Here is a 24,401-nt window from a genome sequence, read left to right as displayed (position 1 = left end):
AAGTTCCAGAGTGAAAGATAATAATCCTTCCTCCCTCTCCCAAGGATTGAAACGAAGGAAGGGAGGGAGGGAGGGAGGGAGGGAGGGAGATTAGACTCGACAGCATGATGAAAGGATGGGGAAGAAAATTGCGGTGCTCCTTAAAAGGAACCATTCCGACGTGCCTGGAGCGATTTCGAGAAATCACAGAGAACCCAGATATCGACGGCCGGACAGTGATTTGAACCGTCGTGCTCCACAATGCGAGTTCAGAGTGCCAAGCACTGCCCCACTTAGTTCAGACAGGCACACAGCTTATGTGCAACAAAATCACTTCTTTACATTGTTATTTTACGCCCATTTCTTTCCTGATATCTGAAACCGAAGACTGTGACAACTTTTTACAAAGAACTCTTGTTGCCAACGAGTAATTCTGTCTCAGGAAGAATAGCATTCACTTTTGTTTTGTAATTGGATATTGTTTTCTGTCGTAATACCCGTATAGAAGGTGTTTCAGGTAGGTGTTTTTTTCTGTAGCTTATAGAATAATAAATGAAGGAAATATTTATTTAGAAAAGTAAACATAAGGAATGCTACTCTTTCTCTGGATTTATGCACACAGTTTATCTAATTACTTCCATCAATTTAAAACGATAAGTTATAACTTTCTAAATAGAAAATTATTTCCTCTATTATGTTTGTTTAGTATTTACACCAGCTTTGCAGGAGTCAATTTAAATTAAATTTCTATCAATTTTAGTTAGGGAGTAATAAACGTTCATGGTGTTTAGAGGTGGATGCAATATGCTGTACATAACTGGCTGTGTTCTGATTTTTGTTTTGGTGGCGGAACGATCATTTAAGTGTGATGTTCCAAAGGATACCCATTTTCCTGAATGACCAAGTCAATGGGTTCGCTAAACGACATGCGGACGAGATGTAAGGCTGCTGGTGTGACAAGCGACAAGCCTGCTCGATGAGCTATTAGCAGCCATGATCCTTTAGACTGTAGAATCTATTCTTACACAGCGGTATAAGAGGCAGGTCGAAATGCACACACAGGCGACGTCCGGTTAGCTGCGGATACCGACGTGGAATAAAGACATCCAACGAGTACGTTTACATGTTGACATGATGCCAATGAAAGCCGCCAAGGATAATGCCGAGAGTTCAAATGGTTCAAATGGCTCTGAGCACTATGGGACTCAACTGCTGAGGTCATCAGTCCCATAGAACTTAGAACTACTTAAACCTAACTAACCTAAGGACATCACACACATCCATGCCCGAGGCGGGATTCGAACCTGCGACCGTAGCGGTCTCGCGGTTCCAGACTGCAGCGCCTAGAACCGCACGGCCACTTCTGCCGGCATGCCGAGAGTTATCTTAATCGAAAAGACAAGGATTATAAATTAGTTTTCGTTTTCAGTAGATAAACATTAAATTAAAAATCGTCGCGCGTCACCGAACATCACTTGGCTGTGAAACTACGGTCCTATGGAATGGAATCGAAAAGACAAGGATTATAAATTAGTTTTCGTTTTCAGTAGATAAACATTAAATTAAAAATCGTCGCGCGTCACCGAACATCACTTGGCTGTGAAACTACGGTCCTATGGAAGTAAGTTTTATAGATGGCTGCAGGGAGGTGCAACCTGGACTTTAGAGGCGCAATAGGGCAGTGTTTGGTCGCCCCAACACTATCACTACGCCAGGAGAAGTTACAGCGGCATGTTGGCATTAGAGCTGACGCCGACGCTGCAGCCTAAGCTACCAACTTACTACGCTAACAGTCAGACTGTTGATGTTTCGCACACGGGTTTGGCTAATGGTGTTACGTATGCGCACAGGGTATTTTCCACGTACCGTGCCCCTCGCCCCTCAGGCGGTGGACATCTAGTGGAGCGGCGATCATAGTAGATGGGCGGCGTGGCAAAATGATCACATATGGCCCCACCATCCGGCGGGTAAGCGGACACTGGTGGATTTTGAGCTTACCTGCAGGTCGGCCTCTGCCTTCTCGCTGACGACGGACGGGCTGGGGCTGGTGGGACGCGCCAGCGAGGCGGCCGTTCCTGCGCTCAGCGTCTCCGATGATACGGCGCTGCCCGGTGACATGGATCTGCAACACGAGGTGCGGCTCCACTCACTCGCTGTGGACAAACTTAACATTATGCCAAGGCTAGTGACGATTTTATGAAGCATAGGGGCACGTGGTATATGAGCTTACATACCCCGCTGGGATGAACCGGATCGTATCTAAAGAAATGAAACGCTCAGAACACTAATGCTCCAATACTAAATCATTCAGAAACCACAGGCAGAAGTGAACATGTGCTAGATTGTCTGAAAGCTTACCTCGTGAAACAACCGAAATTTGTGAGTATAAAAACTAAGTTACTTTTTTCTCGTCTTCCGTTGTTCCTTAATTGCTTCCAAATTCATGGAGGTATGGTTCGTCCTTGCAACTAAATGGAAGCCAGTTTGTTTTCTGCCATGCACGTTTCGCTTCTTATAATTATGAAGTATTTACAGTGGCCTGCAATACATCTTTGTTTCTATATATATGTAATAAAAGAATAATGTAGTAGTTACAAACATGTTACTCTGTTCCGTTCTCTTTTATTAGTCTCTTGTTTTTCGGGTTAGAAACAACTTTTGCAGCACAAGTTTCGTGAGGTTATAATATCGTTTGGTGTTACTTACGATACAGCCGGCCGCTGTGGCCGAGCGGTTCTAGGCGCTTCAGTCCGGAACAGCGCTGCTGCTACGGTCGCAGGTTCGAATCCTGCCTCGGGCATGGATGTGTGTGATGTCCTTAGGTTAGCTAGGTTTAAGTAGTTCTAAGTATATGGGACTGATGACCTCAGATGTTGAGTCCCATAGTGCTCAGAGCCATATTGTTTACCTTTCGTCTTTTGTTTATGTTGTGTATGTGGGGGTTTGTTATATATATATATATATATATATATATATATATATATATATATATATATATATGTGTGTGTGTGTGTGTGTGTGTGTGTGTGTGTGTGTGTGTGTGTGTGTGAGAGAGAGAGAGAGAGAGGGAGAGAGAGAGAGAGAGAGAGAGAGAGAGAGAGAGAGAGAGAAATGTGGGTATTAATTATTTGCTTAGTCTGTTTATGTTCTACATTTGCAGACTCTTTGTATAAGAAAGTTTACCTGTAATGTCAGGAGATCTTTGTTGTAACTGTTCATTCTAATAATTTTCATGTCTGTTCCATGTTGGATGGTTCATGTCCATACTTTACCAGGTGTTCAGGAAAAGTAGAATTGTATGTTCTTTATACCTAGTTTTGAAGTTCCTGCCTATCATTTACCGATACACTGATTCACATTCGTATCATCCTAACTGGTATATACCGGGTGATCAAAAAGTCAGTATAAATTAGAAAACTTAATAAACCGTGGAATAATGTAGATAGAGAGGTAAAAATTGACACACACGCTTGGAATGACATAGGGTTTCATTAGAACAAAAAAAAAAGGTTACAAAATGTCCGACAGATGGCGCTGGACAGCAAAACGTCAGTAACTGCGCATGACAATCGTGTATAAAAGGAACTGTAATGAGAGAGAGAGAGAGAATCAGATGCGCCAGCAGTCGCAGCATGTTGATGTTACCTGAAAAGGCGCTTTTAGTGAAGCTGTATTATCAGAATGGGGAATGTGCTAGTTCAGCGTTATGATCCTATCGCCATAGGAAGGGGATTCGAACGGGTAAATGTCCGTTGACAAATGCAGCTGTAGCGAGAATGATTTCGAAGTTCGAAGCCACGGGTTGTTTAGACGATAGACCCCGTAGTGGCCGACCGAGCACAAGGCGTAATGCTGCTGAGACAGTTCAGGAAGAAATGGAGACTGTAGCGAGTTCGTCTATGCACGGGGAAGTCAGCGTTCGTGCAGTCGCACGTCGCACCGGCATTCTATACGCTACCGTTTGGTTGGCACTTAGGCGTACCCTCCGATGCTAACCGTACAAAATCCATCGGCATCATGAACTGTTACATGGCGATTTAGTGAAGCGAAGGGCATTTGCGGTGTGGGCGTTTCAAAAGATGGCGGAAGATGACGATTGGTTGAGTAACGTGTTGTGGACCGACGAAGCTCATTTCACGCTCGGAGGGTCTGTCAACGCCCACAACTGCAGAATTTTGGCTACCGAAAATCCTATACCTGTCGTGGAAACTCCATTGCACGACAAGAAAGTCACGGTATGGGTTGGATTTACCACATCTACCGTTATCGGGCCTTTTTTCTTCGAGGAAATGCGTGAATCTGGTTTTGTAACTGCTACCGTGACAGTTGAGAGGTACGCCGATATGTTACAGAATCGCATCATCCCCAGCTTGGCTGATAAACACCTGCTGGAACGTACGATGTTTATGCAGGATGGCGCTCCACCCCATATTGCTAGACGCGTGAAAGATCTCTTGCGCGCGTCGTTTGGTGATTATGTGTGCTCAGCCGCCACTTTCGTCATGCTTGGCCTCCCAGGTTCCCAGACCTCAGTCCGTGCGATTATTGGCTTTGGGGTTACCTGAAGTCGCAAGTGTATCGTGATCGACCGACATCTCTAGGGATGCTGAAAGACAACATCCGACGCCAATGCCTCACCATAACTCCGGACGTGCTTTACAGTGCTGTTCACAACATTATTCCTCGACTACAGCTATTGTTGAGGAATGATGGTGGACATATTGAGCATTTCCTGTAAAGAACATCATCTTTGCTTCGTTTCACTTCGTTATGCTAATTATTGCTATTCTGATCAGATGAAGGGCAAACTGTCGGACATTTTTTGAACTTGTATTGTTTTGGTTCTAATAAAACCCCACGTCATTCCAAGCTTGTACCTCTCTATCTACATTATTCCGTGATTTATTCAGTTTTCAAATTTATACTGACTTTTTGATCACCTGGTATCTATTGCTTGGTATCTGGGTGGCTTGTCTATCGTTATTTGTAACTGTGACTGGAGTGTGGTTCTTGTTTTGAAAGCAATGTATATTCTTGTTTCTGTAGTACATTCGGTATTCTGTGTGCTAATTTGTGTTTTTAGACTAAAGTGTACCATTTCTTTCTATTAGTCATGTCATAATTGCTACTGTTTTGTGTTTCTGTGTGTACTCTCAAGTCTGTGGGTTCTATGGTGCTTGTTTCCTCCGCAGGTTTTCATTTTTCTTTAGTTGTGATTTGATTTTGTGGTTGAGTCTTTGTACTGTATGGGTGTTATAACTATTGTCTGTGGCTATGAGTTGTATTGTTTGTAATTCTTTGCTGAGTGTTATGTTATTTAGTGTGTGTAACACGTGTAATACATTCACTAATTTTTTGATTTTACGGGTGGCAGGACATGGCCTGTAGAATTGTGTCCGTGGCTGTTGGTTTTCCTAAGATGTCTAATGTGTGCTTATTGCTATCTCTCTTTATTTTTATATCCAAGAATTGTCTTTCTTTCTCCATGGTTAACTGAATGTTTTATATATAGTGCTTATGTCTATATGAAGTTACTCTATTTTTCAGTTGGTTCATCTGCCATACAGACTGTATCATCCACATACTATATATGACCCTATTAACACTTTTGTATCCTTCCTTTCTGGTGATGGTAGCAAAGATTTTGTTTTCTATGTGATTGATGAATATGGTTACTATTGTTGCTGATATTGGAGACTCCATTGGAAGGTCATCTTTTTGTAAGTGAAATTCCTTTTCGAATTGGAATTAATTTGGGAATGTGATTACTTTAAGGGTTTTGGTTATTCCTCTAATACAATCTGCAGGTAGTCTGTCATACGTCAGTAGATTTCCTTCCATTAGTTTTATTGTGCCTGCGGTGGGTATCAAGGTGTACGTGTTCTCTATCTCAAAAGAAATGAATGATTCTGTTTGTGGAAAGTGTAAGTCTTTTATTTGTGTTGTGAGTTCACTTGTGTTTTTCACTGTTCTGCTGCTCTTCATTTCATAATGTTGTATTATGATTTTGTTCATGAGTTTTTCCACGTGGTATGATGGTGCACTCATGAAATTTATAACATGCCTCAAATATTTACTACAAATTCTCTGCTGTCTTAAGATTAGCTTCAGGCTTAAGATTTTCTCTGGACACCAACGGCCTGGCCGGCCGAAATGGCCGTGCGGTTCTACACGCTGCAGTCTGGAACCGCGAGACGGCTACGGTCGCAGGTTCGAATCCTGCCTCGGGCATGGATGTGTGTGATGTCCTTAGGTTAGTTGGGTTTAACTAGTTCTAAGTTCTAGGGGACTAATGACCTCAGAAGTTGAGTCCCATAGTGCTCAAAGCCATTTTGAATCAACGGCCTGGTCTTAATCCTGCCTGATGTTCTCCAGGCTTTTTGCTCTGGAGTTACTTGGGAGGGACGAAAAACCCAAAGCTGGCTGGCTGTGGGGTTGGACACGGGTGTCCCACATGAGAGTTTAGCTCATTAGGCACTATGCCGTCCCCGGTGCTATTGTGCAAATCGCAGACGAAATGTATAAGGTTTCGTGAAAGCGCAGAATAGGAACGTTTATGTTCAAATGTGGTAGTTATTAATATTAAAGTACATGAAATATAATTAAGCGTGATGTAAGAATGTAAGATCTCGAAGCTTTGTAATGGCCTGCTACTGCACAAAATTTACCGACTGTTGCCGACACATAGGCTTATTGGTTTAAACTACATCTGTAAGAGTTTTCTTGGGAGTTTAACCACATTTTACTGATCAGTGTTTGTCGGTAGAAATCCGAAATCGTCCTGCCGTTCGCGCTCTCTTTGAGGTCCCTACCAACCTCAGCAGTTAACTTAATAAGTATTATAACAGGAGTAATTTAATTGCATCCACATTACTACAAATAAGCACCACATTTGAATGTGTGTGTATGTATACTGAGGGGCCAAAGGTCACGGTATACCTCCTAACATAGTGTCGGTTCTCCTTTCCCCGGCGTTGTGCGGGAACTAAACGTGGCATGGTCTCAGCAAGTCGTTAGAAGTTCCTTGCAGAAGTACTGAGCCATGCTATCTCTACAGCCGTTCATAATTCGGAAAGTGTTGTTTGGCTGCATGAATTCCATGATTGGCTGCAAATGGTCTCCAAGTAAGCAAAAATAACCATTTCCAGACAATGATCGGTTCATTTTGACCGGATGATCCAGTCTATTCCATGTAAACACAGTTCACACCATTATGGAGCCACCACAAGCTTGAACAGTGCCTTGTTGACAACTTGAGCCCACGGCTTCGTGGGGTGTACGCCACACTCGGATCCTACCATCAGCTCTTACCAACTGAAATCGGGACTCGTCTGACCAGGCCACGGTTCTCTAGTTGTCTAGCGTCCAACCGATATGGTCACGAGCCCAGGAGAGGAGCTGCAGGCGACGTCGTACTGTTAGCAAAGGCACTCATGTCGGTCGTCTGCTGCCATAGCCCATTAACGCCAAATTTTACCACACTGTCCTATCGGATATGTTCGTCGTACGTCCCACATTGATTTCTGCGGTTATTTCACGCAGAGTTACCTGTCTGTTAGTACTGACAACTTTACGCAAACGCCGCTGCTATCGATCGTTTAAGTGAACGCCGTCGGCCACTGCCTTGTGCGTAGTGAGAGGTGATGCCTGAAATTTGGTGTTCTCGGCACAGTCTTGGCACTGTACATCTCGGATCATCGAATTCCCTAACGATTTCCGAAATGGAATGTCCCGTGCGTCTAGCTCCAACTACCACTGCGCATTCAAAGTCTGTTAATTCCCGTCGTCCTGCCATAATCTAGTGGACACATTTTCATATGAGTCACCTGAGTAACAGTTCCACCAATGCACCGCCCTTTTACCCCTTGTGTACGCGAAACTACCACTATCTGTATATGTGCATATCGCTGTTCCATGACTTGTCACCTTCATTGTATAATAGCCTTTCACGAAACATTTCAACTTCCACGTTACGTCAGAAAACTAGTTTTTCAACTTAAGGTAAATATAAGAAACATAAAACGTGCAATATTTGAGAACTGACGAATTTAATGACAAAATTACTTAGAGAAAAATTAAAGAGTATTAAAATGCGTTTTCAGAAAGTTAAAAAAAGTGTTGAAAAATCTATTTGGTTAGTAAATATAGCCATTTATTAATTTTATGCAGCCGGCCCGTGTGACCGTGCGGTTCTAGGCGCTTCAGTCTGGAACAACGCGACCGCTACGGTCGCAGGTTCGAATCCTGCCTCGGGCATGGATGTGTGTGATGTCCTTAGGTTAGTTACGTTTAATTAGTTCTAAGTTCTAGGGGACTGATGACCTCAGATGTTAAGTCTCATAGTGCTCAGAGTCGTTTTTTTTTTTTTTTTTTTTTTTTAATTTTATGGAACTCGCTTGTTCATGGCGGTCAATTTCTTCATTTTCTATTAAACGATTTTTTCCAATTTTCATTCTTTTTGTTTAATTTATTTATCAGTTTAGCCCTTCTCTGTATTTTGGTGCTCCGCTGACGAAAACTTGTGATTTCTGCGGTCATCAGCTCAGCATTGTTTAGCGACGTTCGTCAGAGGAAGTCAGCGCGATATTTGAATGTTTTATTTGTGGTGATAGTGTTATGGACGGGGTGTATCTGGCTCAGCTAATGAAAGAGGCATAAAATGTTTATTGAGTGGATAAGACGAGAAAGGATGGTAAAAATGTTGTTTTGGTGAACTGTACCACTGTTGCTGTTCAGGAAATATTATTGTTGGGCTTATTGTGCAGGAAATCTTATTGTTAGGCTCATTATGCTAGAATGGGTTCGGTGGAAAATGAGTTCCACATTTACTGATTGTCTGGTCAAAAATTTTACCTTAAATGAAAATGTTATTTTGTGGAGAAGGTTCGGCACAGGTTTATATAAGAACGAAGTAAGGAACCCTATTTTCTTTTTAATGTTGGTCGTGACGTTCCACAGACATTTTAAAGACCTATAATGGAAGTAGGGACAAAACGGAATAATAACTGAGGCACTCAAGTGAAATTTCGAATAGTGGACATCGAAGAACTAGAAACTGAACGAAAATGTTTTTCAAGTCTGATATTTCAACTCACAGCAGCGTTGAACGACCAAAAGATGATGAGGTATCTGCCTGGGTGAATTTCATTGCTGGGTATTTGGAAGCAAATGACGATGTGTGACAGCTAGCGCTGCAAGACAGTCTGAAGAATTATAATGGATACTTCCCAAAGATCGAGACGATATAAAAACTGCTGTTCTAAAAGTTCTATTATGATGATTTGTTATTCATTGGAAAATATATCAGTACTCTAAAACCATGATAAGCTTTCGAAACGCACGTTGTTTAATCATATTTGACATGTGGTATGAGACGAGATGCAAAGAGGCATGTGAATTGTTGAAACTGCTGCTCTAATGCTGGATATCACTAGATCACGAGTTTATGACGAGGAGACGTATCTCCCTTCAGACATATTCCTGGATAAAATTGAAAGTGACATCTAGAGTGACTGAAATTACTTCATAGAATGATCGTTTGTCCGAAAAAGAAAGGAGACCGTTGAAATCTAAAGACAACTATCAACTACCTATCACATTACTATATTTCAGCTGCAAGACCGTGATCCTTCGTTTCTAATACACAGATACATATTGAGAAAATTGTATGTAAAAATGTGGATCAAGAGATATTTTAATCTGCTGTCAGCTTTTGAATTAACACTAGAATGGTATCAGGCAGTTTGAAGTACCCAGTGCGCAAAAAGAAACATCAGAAATCTCTGAAGAGTATTCTTTTATCCAGTTTTTGTTCAACAATAAGGACGTCCATATTAACAATATTAATAATAAATATAACCAGTATCCATGTAAAAAAATTTTTACCTTTATTTAATGTTATTATGTTAATTTTATTGTTTCCAAAACTACACTGATGTGCAAACCTTAAAGACGAAAGTAACTTTCGCATGATGTGATGATGATGTTTGGTTTGTGGGGCGCTCAACTACTCGGTCATCAGCGCTCGTACAAAGTCCCAATTTTTAAACAATCCAATCGAACCACTGTCACGAATGATGATGATGATGAAATGTTGAGGACAACGCAAACACCCAGTCCCCAGGGAGAGAAAATTCCCAGCCCAGCCTGGAATCGAACCGGGGACCCCGTGATCTAGAGGCAGCAACGCTAGCCACTAGATCACGAGCTGCGGATTTCGCCTGATGTGTCACTGCCAAGTAACATAGCTCGATGAAACTTGGACCATACATATGAGTGGAAAGAACTCCTATAGTATAGCACAGAACAGAAGGCAACTAAAATAAATACACAATGAGACGAACAGATATGACACTTTTATTCAAAGACAATAATTGCCCTGAAGTCGTTGCAATTCATAGTGGTTCCCAGGACGTTAGAAAAGGCTGGACATGGTACTTAATAGGGTGTGAGATCACAACTGACGGCAGTGCACGCTCTGCAACGTGCTCTCATGCGGGCCACGAGGCCGGTAATGAGTTCTTGTAGCAGGATGCTCCATTTCTCGACCAGTAGTGTTGACAACTGCTAAATGTTCGTTGGTGTATTTGGACATGTTGGAATATGTCTCCCCAACGCATCCCACACGTTCTCGATGGGATTGAACTTGGGGGATGGGTAGGCCAGTCCATTTGCGCTGTTCGATGCAGTCGCGCATTTTCATGCATAAAAATGTCCTTGCCATATGATTGTACGTCCAGCATTATCGTTTTGGTGGTCCAGATGTTATGGTATGGAGAGACATAATGTTGCTTGCGCGTACTGACTTCCAAATCCTTGACCACAGTACACTCAACGGTAAACGTTATTTTAACACTGCTTCTCCCCCGTGTGCTTATTTTCAGGGGTGCATTCGATAATGATTTCGTATTTGTGGATGACAATGCGTGATCACATCAAACGGCGCAGGTGGAGCAGCTTTTGGAACGAAACGATATTCAGAGATTGGACTGGCCTGGCAGTTCCTCCGACTTAAATCTAATTGGGTATGTGTTGGATGCATTGGGGAGACGTATTGCAACACGCCCAAATGCACCAATGACTATCCAGCAGTTGTAAACCATGCTACTCAAGGAATGGAACGCTCTACTACAAGAAGTCCTGACGAACCCCGTGGCCAGTATGGGAGGCCATTGCAGAGCATACATTGCCGTCCGTGGTGATCACACCCTCTATTAATAACCGTGTACCGACTTCTGTAATAGCCGGGGGACCACCACGTATCGCAGTCTTTGAACAAAAGTGTCATTTCCGTTCGTCTCATTGCCTATGTCGTTTAGTTACCCTCTGTACTATGCTGTAGCAGTTCTTTCTATGTACGGTCCACGTTTCATCGACGTATGTTACTTGGCAATGACACATCATGCAAAAGTTACTTTTGTCTAAAAGTTTTGCACATCAGTGTATTATCTTGATGAATGCGATTTTTTAAAAATAAATTATGATATTTACTTACCAGTCAGGTATTTCGTCACTTTCTTAGACTTTCTGAAAACTCACTTCGATGCTCTACAAATTTTCTCTTATACTCTTTTGCGTGGAACCGATGAAATCTCATATATTGCCTATCTCTCGTAAACACAGAGAAATGACGTAAAAAAACGGAGAGGTTATCATACTGCATACACTCGCTGTTCCTGTCACCTACAAAACATTACTTAAACATTTAAAAAATACCACGATTATAACAATTTCCGCAGTTTCCAGGATGCACGACGGCGGCAATTGTTAGCTGCTGCCCTGTGAATGAATGTCTGTGATAATTAGGGTAGCCCCCACGGAGGGACAGGTCTACATGAAGTTTCCAGGACTCCAGACAAACAATATTGCATAGAGGCTCAGTCCACACATTATACTGTCTTCAGCGCTGGCTCACGCTGCCGTATCCCCTTCACGCACTTGGCCACGATAGCAATAGCCGGAGTTCGATACCACAATAATTCTGATATAAAGATTACATTGAAACCGATTTTAAGATAACTTTTCTCGTTCTTTTAGCTTCGTGAATGTTTCGGGAAGGGTTTGAACCCCCAAAACCTCTCCTCTGGCTCCCATGACGATTGATACCTTATGAGCTTATTTCTAATGTTCTTATAGATATTTCATGTGTTGTTTCTTTCGAAGCCTTTCTAGATTTGAACTATCTGATTCTTTTCCTACTTCCTTTCCGTCGTTGTGATCAATTTGGATGTCTCTTTCCTCACTGTCAGGAACGTTTTGTACTTGTCTTGTGTCTAATTACTGTTCCCATTGTTGTGTGCATCCTGTCGAGATTGAATTGCAGACTTTCAGTCTACATTCCATCAAGAACACTTTGTTTTCATCTTTTGTCTCTTTTTATATATCCACTACCTGACTAAAAGATTCTAGACAACTATGAGTGCAATTTAATATCAGGTGTGCCCACCCTTCGCCTTTATGGTGAGTTGAACTCCACTGGTGTCACTTTCACTGATGTGCCTGGAGGTGTGTTCAGGAATGGGTGCCCATTATTTCTTAAGAGCTGAAACTAGAGAAGGTTATGATATTGGACGCTGGGATTTGGAGCGAGGTAATTAATCTAACCCATCCCAAATATTTTCTGTTGGGCTCTGGTCGGCACTCAGGGCGGCTAGTGCATTTCAGGAATAATATTTTTCACAACCCATTGCGTCACAGACGCTGCTCTATGACAGGGTGTAGTGTCATGCTGACAGAATCAATTATCTTGTCTCCGAATTGTTCCTCTAGTGAACACAGCGAAAAATTTCGTAAAATGTGTTCATATCTTTTCGCACTTTGCGATTTCTGAAGTGCAATAAGGGGACCACATCCTAACCAAGAAAAACGCTCCGATACCATAACGCCACCTCCTCTCAAGTTCATTGTTGGCACTACACATGATGGCAGGTAACGTTTTCAAGGTATTCGTCAAACCCGAACTCTTCCATCGGATTGCCACAGGGTGTGGCGTGGCTGATCACTCCAGATCACTTGTTTTCAGTTATCCACTGTCCAGTGGCATCGCTATTCACACCAACTGAAGCGTCACTTAGCAGTGACTACAGAGATGTGTGGCTTGTGGGGAGCTGCTCGACCAGGGGCTGCCTGATCATTATATCAATTCTTTCTAACTCCTTACACACAATCATTGTGCTTACTGGACTCCTGGATTCACTTTGCAACACACGAGTGACTGAACCTGCTGAATCTATGCGACTTTTTACAACCACTCTCCGCAGCGCTCGACGGTCTCTGTCCGTCAGTACATTACGTCTGCAACGTCTCGCCTTAGCTTTGTTTGTTTCTTCGAGATTCCACTTCATAATCACATCACTAACAGTCGACTTTGTCAGGTTTAGAAGGGTTAAGTAGAAAGAGAGCTCGCGCTCACGAGTTTAATGAATGCCAACTCTTATTGCGATAAAAGTGTAACTCGTGAGTTTACTAAAATCTGTCGGATTGGAATCACAGTTTCCCCTCTTACTATTTCCTGTCTGTACAGGTTCCTTATTTGTGTGCATTATATCCATAATCCTATCACTGAACTTGATAATTATCTCATTTGTAATATGAGGCTTTTCATTCTGAATTCGCACGACATTGATTCCCTCCCTCCCCCCCCCCCCCCGGTTGATGCATGATTGATTAAAGTCGCATAAAATAAACAATACCGTGGTTATGTTCCGTCTGATGATTAGTTTCAGTAATTTTTTTTCATTTTAACCAGTCAGGATTCAGCGCGAACCTTACGCGCCCACTGATCGATTCAGTCGCCCACAAGGAGAGTCACAGCAAGCAAAACCTTTCTCTATGTGCTAACGTAATTGGAATAAACCCCCTCCCCATTTTTCGTAGCAGTTACTGTTTGAGATCACTTCCTGATTAAAAGAGTTGCGAACAAATACAGTATGTCACAAATCAACATCACTGATATGGATATGTAATTTAGCGGATTACTTCTATTTCATTTCTTATATATTGGTATAACATGTGCAGCTCTCCAGTCCTTAGATTCGGATATTTCGTCGAGCGATCGGTTGAATATGATCGCTATGGCGTTACTTCAGCAGTATACCCTGAAAGGAGCCTACTGGGTGCACAGTCTGGACCGGTAAACTTGAATTTGTATAGTGATTTTAGTTGCTTCCCTACACCGAGAGCATCTACTTCTAAGTTTCTCATGTTGGCAAGCTGTTCTTTTTTGAATTCTGGAATATTTACTTCGTCTTCTATGGTGAATGAATTTCGAAAAACAGTGTTTGAACTCCACTTTAGTTGTACTGTCACGGTAACATTACCACTTATCTCTGTTGTAAGTGGAATGACCACAAACAGAAATTGTCTCAAGAAGATAACAGTTTGTAGTGGGGCATCTCTGGAGGCCGGTAATCTAGCTGTCCGTCCTTGCCTCGATCATTATAGGACCTGCTGTTATTTTTTATCGTTCAGTATTTCATTATCCCCATTGAATACTGTCATTGTGAAATTTTGTAAGATGTATTGCTGTTGCGTCGGAAGAGCGCTTTGCTGACCCCATGCTCCTCCACACTGCATCTGAATGTCACCATTGGCAGAGGATGACATGGAGATCGGTCGGTAGTGAATGGCCCGTCAGGGCTAGTAGGCAGAGCTCTTGGTGTTAGATCGATTTAAAATCATACCTCTGCTCTACTGTCCAATGTTGGATCAAAACCTATTGGGAGGTAGGACAGTGTGTTAGTATTTGAACATTTGTTGGTTGGTTTACAGCGCCCTTCATAGTCATAATTGTTGGCCAATAGAGCCCAACGTTTAGGGCGCTAGCTATCCGCTCCAGTAACTTTCTCTGGCTTATAAAGATTACCAACAGAAACTTGCGGTCTGTAATTACATGAAATCCTGTGCTGCAAACGTATGTGTCAAACCTTGCCACGCCAAATATGATAGCTAATATCTCTCGTTCAATAGTGGAGTAATTTCGCTGAGCCTAGGTCAATGCTTACGATGCACAGACAACCCATTACTATAATCGTTCAGGGGTTATCATGATAAGGTAGCTTCGGGGAGAAGTGTCAGAGTTGGGATCCGTTGACGACTAGGCGAAAATGTTGGCTCACCACACGCTATTTTTTACTTGAGTTGCAGTTATTTCTTAAGAAAATCGTTCAGGCCAAACAGGAGTGGGGAAAGGTGGAAGGGAAGCGCAATTCAGACTGAATGCGGAATGTATTTATTGTAATAATTGATCTTCCCCACGAATGACTGTTCTTTTAATTTATTGTGTATTGGACACTTATTTGTTGCAGCTAAGTGGTGTTCCATTGGCCTCATACCATTTCTACTCATGATGCCCAAGTTTTCTGTTACAGCTTGAAAGAGTTTTTTTTCAAGTTCGCTAGATGTTGTGTTGGTATGGCGTCTTGCACAACGATTTCATTGAGATAATTGATGCATGAAGTACAGCTTAGATCAGTTCCTCTAATTAATCAAATGAAACTGTATGTTTCCAGGGACCTTTCAAGTTTCCCATATCTATGATTATGTGGAAATTGCATTAACTTATGATGAAATAATGATAGAGCACATGCAAGTACTGTGGTCTAATTGAGTATTAATCACTGCAGCTTTGTTTGATTCTTCATACAAGAGGTTTTGCAGGTAACCATCTGTGAGGTCAATTTGGGAAAAGCATTCACCGCTGGAAAGTTGATTAGTTCCTGCGCGTGTGGAATGGGATATATGCGGATCACCCAGAACATTATGACCACCTACTTTAATAGTCGGTATTTCCACCTTTGGCACAGATAGAGCGGCCACGCGCAGTGACATGGAAGCAGTGGGGCCTTGGTAGGTCGCTGGAGTGAGTTGGCACCCCATCTGCACACACAGGTCACCTAATTTCCATAAATTCTGGGGAGAGGACCGATGAGCTCTGACACCACGTTCAATCACATCCCAGATTTGTTCGATCTGGTGAGATGGAGGGCCAGCACATCAACTGGAACTCGCCACTGTGTTCCTCGAACCACTTTATAATACTCCTGGTCTTGTGACATGGAGCATTATCTTGTGAAAAATGCCACTGCCTTCGGGAAACATGAACGACATTAAGAGGTGTACGTCGTCTGCAACCAATGTACGATACTCCTTGGCCGTCATGGTGCCTTGCACGACCTCCACTGGACCCATGGATGCCCACGCGAATGTTCACCAGACCATAATGGAACCGCCGACAGCTTGTCTCCGTCCAGCAATACAGGTGTTAAGGAGCTGTTCCCCTAGAAAACGTGCCCTCCCATTACCATGATGAACAAGGATTCATCAGACCATGCAACGCTCTTCCACGCCGCCAACGTCCAGTGACGATGATCAAGTGACCGCTTCAGACGTAGTGGCCTATGTCGTGGTGTTAACATTGGCACATGCATGGGTCGTCGGCTGCGGAGACCCATCGTTAGGAGTGTTCGGTGCACTGTGATTTCAGACACACTTGTACTCTCTCTGCTCTGCCCAGCAGTATAGTCGATTTAGTTTCGCCATAGTTGCCTGTCGTGTTTTACCAGTCAGGATGTCCGACAACTGTAATGAGGGGTGGCCGCCCAATCCTACGACGTCTGTACGTGGTTTCACCCCTGTTTTGCCACGTGTTGAAGACACCGCAGCACTCTTCGTAGACCCGACCAGTCGTGCAGTTTCCGAAATGCTGGTGCCGAGCCACCGGGCCATCACAGTCTGCCCTCGGTGAAACTCAGATAGATCGCGCTCCTTCCCAATTGTACGTAGGGACAGCACGCTCACTGATACTACATGCGTCGTGCGTTTTGACTAGCGGTCATTCCTCTCCAGGTGAGGCTGCTATCAACTGGACGGGTTTATATCGATAGTAGGTCGATGAGCCTAATGTTCTGGCTGATCATTGTATGTCGATTACTGCTCGGACATTATTTGTCTTAAAATCATCACAAAGACGAAGGGTTTCTGTTAGATTTCTTTATTAGCATAAGTGATATGGTCCATAGCCGTCATGGAATTTGATGTTCAACGCCTTATTTTTCCGTCGGTCCTTCTCTGCCTTAGGAGCTACCCTCAGACTCTCTAGAACAGATCGTCGCCATAAGAAATGGCGCAACGTAGCGACATGGTAAGTCACACAGCCGAGTTCTGGAGACAATACTGTCGCCATTTCCTTGATTAAAGAGTCCACTGATAGAAAGGTAATGGCTTCTGAGACTAGCTCTAACAATGCATCGGAAAACTGGAAATCCATCTAGCTCTAATATGTTTTCTATGTGCAGGCGATCGACTACAACTGTTTTTAAACGGCGTGCAATACGCTAGTAGGTTGAATCTATTGAGAGAATCCCTTCTAGTAGAATCTGATCGTTGTTGCCTCGACTAGTTTTCGTGCGCACTGTGACAAATCTGGAGACGACAACGATTTGTAGGAACCAAGAATAATTAGTGTCACTGATGTGCCTTTGTCGATCTTGAATACGATTAATTGTGTGTCTATGATAAGGGCTTACGAACATTTGTAGCAGTGAGCTGGGTACGTTTGATTGCAGTGGTGGATTGCTATTTATGTCTATGCTTGTTAGCCGTAACTTCAGTGATCTATCATGTCAGAGACAGCGCTTGCACGCGCATGCTACGTGCCCGGGTATTCTGTATTTTGGACAAGTCTCGAGATGGTAGGTGAATCTCTTATCTAACAACGCGGGACTCGCATTCGGAAGGACGAAGGCCAATTTCCTTCGCTAACCTTTCGTAACCTACGTTTCTAGCATTTGTAGACTTAGAGAAAGCTTTTGACAATGTTGACTGGAATACTCTCTTTCAAATTCTAAAGGTGGCAGGGGTAAAATACAGGGAGCGAAAGGTTATTTACAATTTGTACAGAAACCAGATGGCAGTTATAAGAATCGAGGGGCATGAAAGGGAAGCAGTGGTTGGGAAGGGAGTGAGACAGGGTTGTAGCCTATCCCCGATGTTATTCAATCTGAATACTGAGCAAGCAGTAAAGGAAACAAAAGAAAAATTTGGAGTAGGTATTAAAATCCATGGAGAAGAAATAAAAACTTTGAGGTTCGCCGATGACATTGTAATTCTGTCAGAGACAGCAAAGGACTTGGAAGAGCAGTTGAATGGAATGGACATTGTCTTGAAAGGAGGATATAAGATGAACATCAACAAAAGTAAAACGAGGATAATGGAATGTAGTCGAATTAAGTCGGGTGATGCTGAGGGAATTAAATTAGGAAATGAGTCACTTAAAGTAGTAAATGAGTTTTGCTATTTGGGGAGCAAAATAACTGCTGATGGTCGAAGTACAGAGGATATACGTAAAATGTAGACTGGCAATGGCAAGGAAAGCGTTTCTGAAGAAGAGAAACTTGTTAACATCGAGTATAGATTTAAGTGTCAGGAAGTCGTTTCGGAAAGTATTTGTATAGAGTGTAGCCATGTATGGAAGTGGAACATTGACAATAAATAGTTTGGACAAGAAGAGAATAGAAGCTTTCGAAATGTGGTGCTACAAAAGAATGTTGAAGATTAGGTGGGTAGATCACGTAACTAATGAGGAGGTACTGAATAGGATTGGGGAGAAGAGAAGTTTGTGGCACAACTTGACTAGAAGAAGGGATCGGTTGGTAGGACATGTCCTGAGGCATCAAGGGATCACAAATTTAGCATTGGAGGGCAGCGTGGAGGGTAAAAATCGTAGAGGGAGACCAAGAGATGAACACACTAAGCAGATTCAGAAGGATGTAGGTTGCAGTAGGTACTGGGAGATGAAGGGGCTTGCACAAGATAGTTTAGCATGGAGAGCTGCATCAAACCAGTCTCAGGACTGAAGACCACAACAACAACAACAACCTTTCGTAATCCGAACTTGTGCTGCGTCGCTAATGACCTCGCTGTCGATGGCACTTTAAACTCTAATCTTACTTCTCCCTTTTTTATCTAACTGCTAGCAGTCCTTTGAGAATGGCAGAGGCCAGGTGCGAAACCTTCGTTCCGAATTATTATATGAGCCCGATGATGGAAATGAAAGTGTATGGTGATGAGTAGGAAAAATAAACCCAAAATGTTCGAATACAGTATTAGTAGTGTGCTGCGTGATACAGTCACGTCAATTAAATATCTCGGCGTAACACTGCAAAGCAGTGTGAAATGGAATGAGCGTTTAAGGACTATAGCAGAGATGGCAAGTGGTCGACTTCGGTTTGTTCAAAGTATTTCTCGAAAGTGTGTTCATCTGTAAAGGAGACCGAATATACGTCGCTAATGCTATCCATTGTTGAGTACTGTTGAAGTGTTTGGATTGTCGGATTGTCGGACATTTGGAGTGTCGGATTAAAGAAAGACATCTACATCTACATGGCTACTCTACGAATCACATTTAAGTGCCTGGCAGAGGGTTCATCGAATTACCTTCACAATAATTCTCTTTTATTCCACACTCTAACAGCACGTGGAAAAAAACCATATCTTTCCTTCGAGCTCTGTTTTCCTTTATTTTATTACGATGATCGTTTCTCCCTAAGTAGGTCGGCGTTATGAAATATTTTCGCATTCGAAGAGGAGAAAGCTGGTGATTGAAATTTCGTGAGAATATCCCACCTCAACGAGAACCGCCTTTGTTTTAATGATACCCACCCCAAATTCTGTATCATGCCAGTGAAACTTTCTCCCCTGTTTATCGACAATACAAAATGTGTTGCCCTTCGTTGAACTTTCTCGATGTACGCCGTTAATCCTCTTTGGTAAGGATCCCAAAAACTGCTCAAATGTGTGTGAATTCCTAACAGACCAAACGGCTGAGGTCATCGGTTCCTAGACTTACATACATCTTAAACGAACTTAAACAAACTTATGCTAAGCAAAACACACACACCCATACCCAAGGGAGGACTCCAACCACCGTCGGGAGGGGCCGCCTAATCCGTGACATGGCGCCTGCGACCGCGCGGCTATTCCTCGCAGTAAGGGTCCGACACCGGACAGCAGTAATAAAAGAGGACAGACAAACTTGGTGTAGGCAGTCGCTTTAGTAGATCTGCTGCATCTTCTGAGTGTTCTGCCAAAAAGCAGCCTTTGGTTCACCTTACCCACAACATTTTCGATGTGTTCTTTCCAATTTAAGTTGTTCGTAATCGCAATTCCTTGGTATTTAGTTGAATTTGTGGCCTTTAGATTTGATTGATTTATCGTGTAACCGAAGTTTGACGGATTCCTTTTAGCACTCATGTGGATGACCTCACACTTTTCATTATTTAGGGTCAGTTGCCAATTTTTTCACCATACAGGTATCTTATCGAAATCAGTTTGCATTTAGTTTTGATTTTCTGATGACTTAACTACATGATGAACGACAGCATCATCTGCAAACGCCTAAGACGGCTGCTCAGATTATCTCCTAAATTGTTTATGTAGATGAGGAACCACAGAGGGCCTAGAACACTACCTTGGGGAACGCCAGAGATCACTTCTGTTTTGTTGGGTGACTTTCCGTCACTTACTACGAACGGTCACATCTCTAACAGGAAATCACGCATGCAGTCGAATAACTGAGACGGTATTTCATAAGCACGCAATTTGATTACAAGCCGCTTGTGAAGTGCGGTGTCAAACTTCTATTGAAAATCTAGAAATACAGAATCAATTTGAAATCCTTTGCCGATAGCACTCAATATTTCGCTTGAGTGAAGAGTGAAGAGCTAGTTGTGTTTCACAAGAACGATGTTTTTTAAATCGATGTTGACTATGTGTCAATAGAGCGTTCCCACGAGATAATTCGTGATGTCTTGCAACCTCACAGCATTTGTAGTAGTACAAATAGTTAAGACTCAGTCCAAGATGATAAAAAAGCTCATTGGAGTTCTTTTTCGTCTACGTTGAACGCTGCGTAATCATTTCTCACGTGACGTTGAGATGCGTCCCAGCCTCCTTTCTGTCAGGAATGGCTGGAACACAGATGACACTAGTTGGGCCTAGAACAACTTGTGCAGCTTCTGTTGTGCAGATGGCTACCTCAGTTGCTGCCATAATTAGGTCATCTGTTCCCCCGTGCTGTGCCCGTTACCCGCGGTACATGACCAACTATCTTCAGCATTTTTTAAGAATTGTTAATTTAAATTTCAAGCATAAAAACGAGTTTTGTGTAACTTGTATATAGATCAGTAGTGGGATAACTAACCCACATAAGTTCAAGATTTTGGACCAGCTCATCCCTTAACAGTATTTTTTCACGAGAGACTGATTCTGTAGTTCTGGACGGCAACTAATATCTTTATTTCTGTATCTTTGTGTCCAGTTGAGGAGCACTAACAAGCGTAATTGTTGGGCAGATGTACTTTTCTTTTTCCGAAATCTCTTCATTTTCTCGCCAAAGTGTCTCTACACACGGTGCACCACACAAAGTGTCCTTCCCCAGATGCCGCGCACTTCTGTAGAATTTTGAAAGTGAGCAGTCAAAACCTGAAAGGGGACCAGTACTTATTGGGCCGTACAGTGGGAGACTCCTTTTAATCGCCTCTTATGACAAGCAGGAATACCTCAGGCTAACCCCCAAACCTGCAATGGGAGCATTTTCGGTTTCATATGGGCACTCTCAATTCAATAGAATGATGTTTGGACTGAAAAATGCATCATATCAGAGGTTATTGGATGGTGCGTTGAAAGAACTGAAACCATGCCACGGTGTAGTGTAACTAGACGACATGGTTTAATTCTCAAAATACATGGAGCAGCATAGTCAATGTCTGAAGGAAGTGTTTAAGAGACTGAGAGCTGTGCATCTGATGCTAAGCACAGAGAAGTCCCGTTTTGCATTAGAAGAGGTAGGGCATATAAGTCATGTGCTTAGTAACGAAGGAGTAACAACTGATTCAAGGCTAATGCTAACAATTCAAAAGCCACATTGTCTAAATCGATGAAACACCTGCGGTCGTTTTTGGGTATCTCAAATTACTCCAGAAAATCTGTGTAAAGGTTTGTTGACATAGCACAACCAATCAGACAGTTGCTAAGGAAAGGTCAGAAATTCATATATACAGAAGGATGTCAGGGTGCATTTGATAAATTAAAGAGAGTTTTGACATCAAATTTAGTTACAGCATTTCCAGAGTTTCAGAAGGAGTTTAACTTTTCATGTGATGCATCTAACCATGCTTTTGGATGTGTCGTAATCCAGGAGGTTAATAGTGAAGAACATCCTGTACCCTAGACAAGTGCAAGTGGCTCTGAGCACTATGGGACTTAACAGCTGAGGTCATCTGTCCCCTAGAACTTAGAACTACTTAAACCTAACTAACCTAAGGACAGCACACACGTCCATGTCCGAGGCAGGATTCGAACCTGCGACCGTAGCAGTCGCGCGGTTCCGGACTGAAGTAGCCTAGACACTGAGGCAGTGAATGCTGTGGAGCTATTATCTATTATTCAACATAGGGAGGGAGAGAGAGAGAGAGAGAGAGAGAGAGAGAGAGAGAAATGTTGAGCCTCTTTTATGGTGTCACATATTTTAGAGACTATCTTTACACACAAAAAATGAGTACTGACCAGTCACACTGCTTTGAAGTCGTTATTCGGGCAGAAGGACTCGTGAAGCAGGCTGAAAAAAATGGGCCTGCAGAGTCAGTGAGTTCGACAATGAAGTAGAACGAAGCCAAGGAAGAAGCACGGGAATGCATACACGTTAAGCAGGAAGGTAGCGGTGTTGAAAGTTCTGGGTCACGGCACTGCAGAGCTGACAGTGACTGTGGAAAGTACAGGACACAATATCAGTTTACTCCATGTGATAGAGTGTTGTGCAAGGAAACGAGGTCAGTGCAGTGGGTAGTAGTACAAGCAAATATTAAGGAAAAGCTTTTAAAGGAAGCACGTGAAACATGTTATCTTGCCAAGGAAGGTGCTGGACAATAAACTGGACAGAAGTTGGGAGATATTGGTGGAGGGGACGGAAAGTAGATGTGGATCAATACGTGAGGAATTATGTGTAGTGTGTACAACAAGCAGACATGAATCGCAAGCGAGTGCTGTTGCAGAGACTACTGCAAGCATCAAAACCGTTTCAAACGGTCGGAATCAATGTTTTGGGACTGTTCAATTGTACACCAGCCGGAAAGCAATTCATATTAACAATAATAGATCCTACCAACTGGCACATGTCAGACCAAAATACAATTACAAGTAAAATCATGGTTCGTGTATGTAATAACAAAAGTACCCCAGGTGGTGAAATCCACCCACCTAGCAGAAAGGTGGCAACCGGTCTATCGGATTCTGGGGAAACCGGACCTACACGACTTGTGAGTGGATCGGAGCACTCTGGAAAACTTCCCAAAAATGAAGATTACATTGGAACAGTAAACATACGGACACTAATACAAACCGGAAAATTATACACATTAACAGAAGAATTAAAGAAGCTGAAAATCCAAATCCTAGCAGTACAAGAGACCAGATTTCCTGATAATCAAATCACTGACTACAATGGCTTCAGAATTTTCAAAAGTGGAACGGACAGAAAAATTGGTAAAGGGGCAAACATGCTTGGTATGGCCTTTATGGTCGAAAAATCCTCAGTTAAATTTGTAAAATCTGTAAAAACTATTAGCAATAGACTAATGTTTCTTAGGTTGAAACACAAGAATAAATATTACACCCTAATTAATGTTCACGCACCCTGCAACGTTGACAATAGAAAGGACCTAGACAATGTGGATAAATTTTGGGAACGATTAGAACTTGAAATGTCAAAGATACCGAGGAATGATGTCAAAATACTTCTTGGAGATTTCAATGCACAGATTGGCAGAGAAAAGAAATACAGGAAGACAGTTGGGCTATACCCAGCACACAAATTGACCAACAAAAATGGCATGCGACTAATCTAACTTAGTCAACAATTCAACATGAAAATCAGCTCAACGTCGTTCAATAAGAAACCAAGAAAACAGAAGACCTGGAGATCCCCTATAAGCCAATTGGGAGAATTTCAAATTGACCATGTGGCCATCTCATATAACTTCCAAAAAGAGATCAGAGATATCCAGGTTAGGAGAGGTGCAAATATTGACTCAGATCATTATCTCACAAGAGTTCGGGTCCAATTCACCCCAAGAAGGAAAACACCAAGAATTCCACCAGCAATCCCAAAATTTGACCTACAAAAACTAACAGAATCAGAAACAATTAAAAAATGGGAAAATTCTCCCGCAAACAACTGGGAAACATTCAAGGAAAAAATCACAAAAATAGCGAAGGAGCAAATACCACTGAAGAAGAAGCACAAACATCCATGGTGGAATATGGAATGCGAAAAGGCAATTCAAGTTCGTACAGAAGCCTTTGCGAAGTACAGTTCAAATAAAAATGAGAAAACTCTTCGAAACCTTTTAGAAACACGGAAACTTTCA

At 42.5% G+C, this 24,401-nt stretch overlaps 1 protein-coding gene across 1 annotated transcript in view; it reads right to left on the bottom strand.

Annotated features, from left to right (window-relative positions):
• Positions 1–24,401, bottom strand: part of LOC124555630 (calcium-dependent secretion activator-like) — a 1,496,314-nt gene that overhangs the window by 1,121,334 nt on the left and 350,579 nt on the right. The window contains exon 4 of the mRNA XM_047129606.1: positions 1,978–2,101. Within this exon, the coding sequence (XP_046985562.1) occupies positions 1,978–2,101 (124 nt within the window). The remainder of the gene's footprint in view (positions 1–1,977; positions 2,102–24,401) is intronic.

Source organism: Schistocerca americana, chromosome X (genome assembly GCF_021461395.2).
Source record: "Schistocerca americana isolate TAMUIC-IGC-003095 chromosome X, iqSchAmer2.1, whole genome shotgun sequence".
Lineage (NCBI taxonomy): Eukaryota > Metazoa > Arthropoda > Insecta > Orthoptera > Acrididae > Schistocerca > Schistocerca americana.
This window is presented reverse-complemented; position numbering and strand designations above follow the sequence as displayed.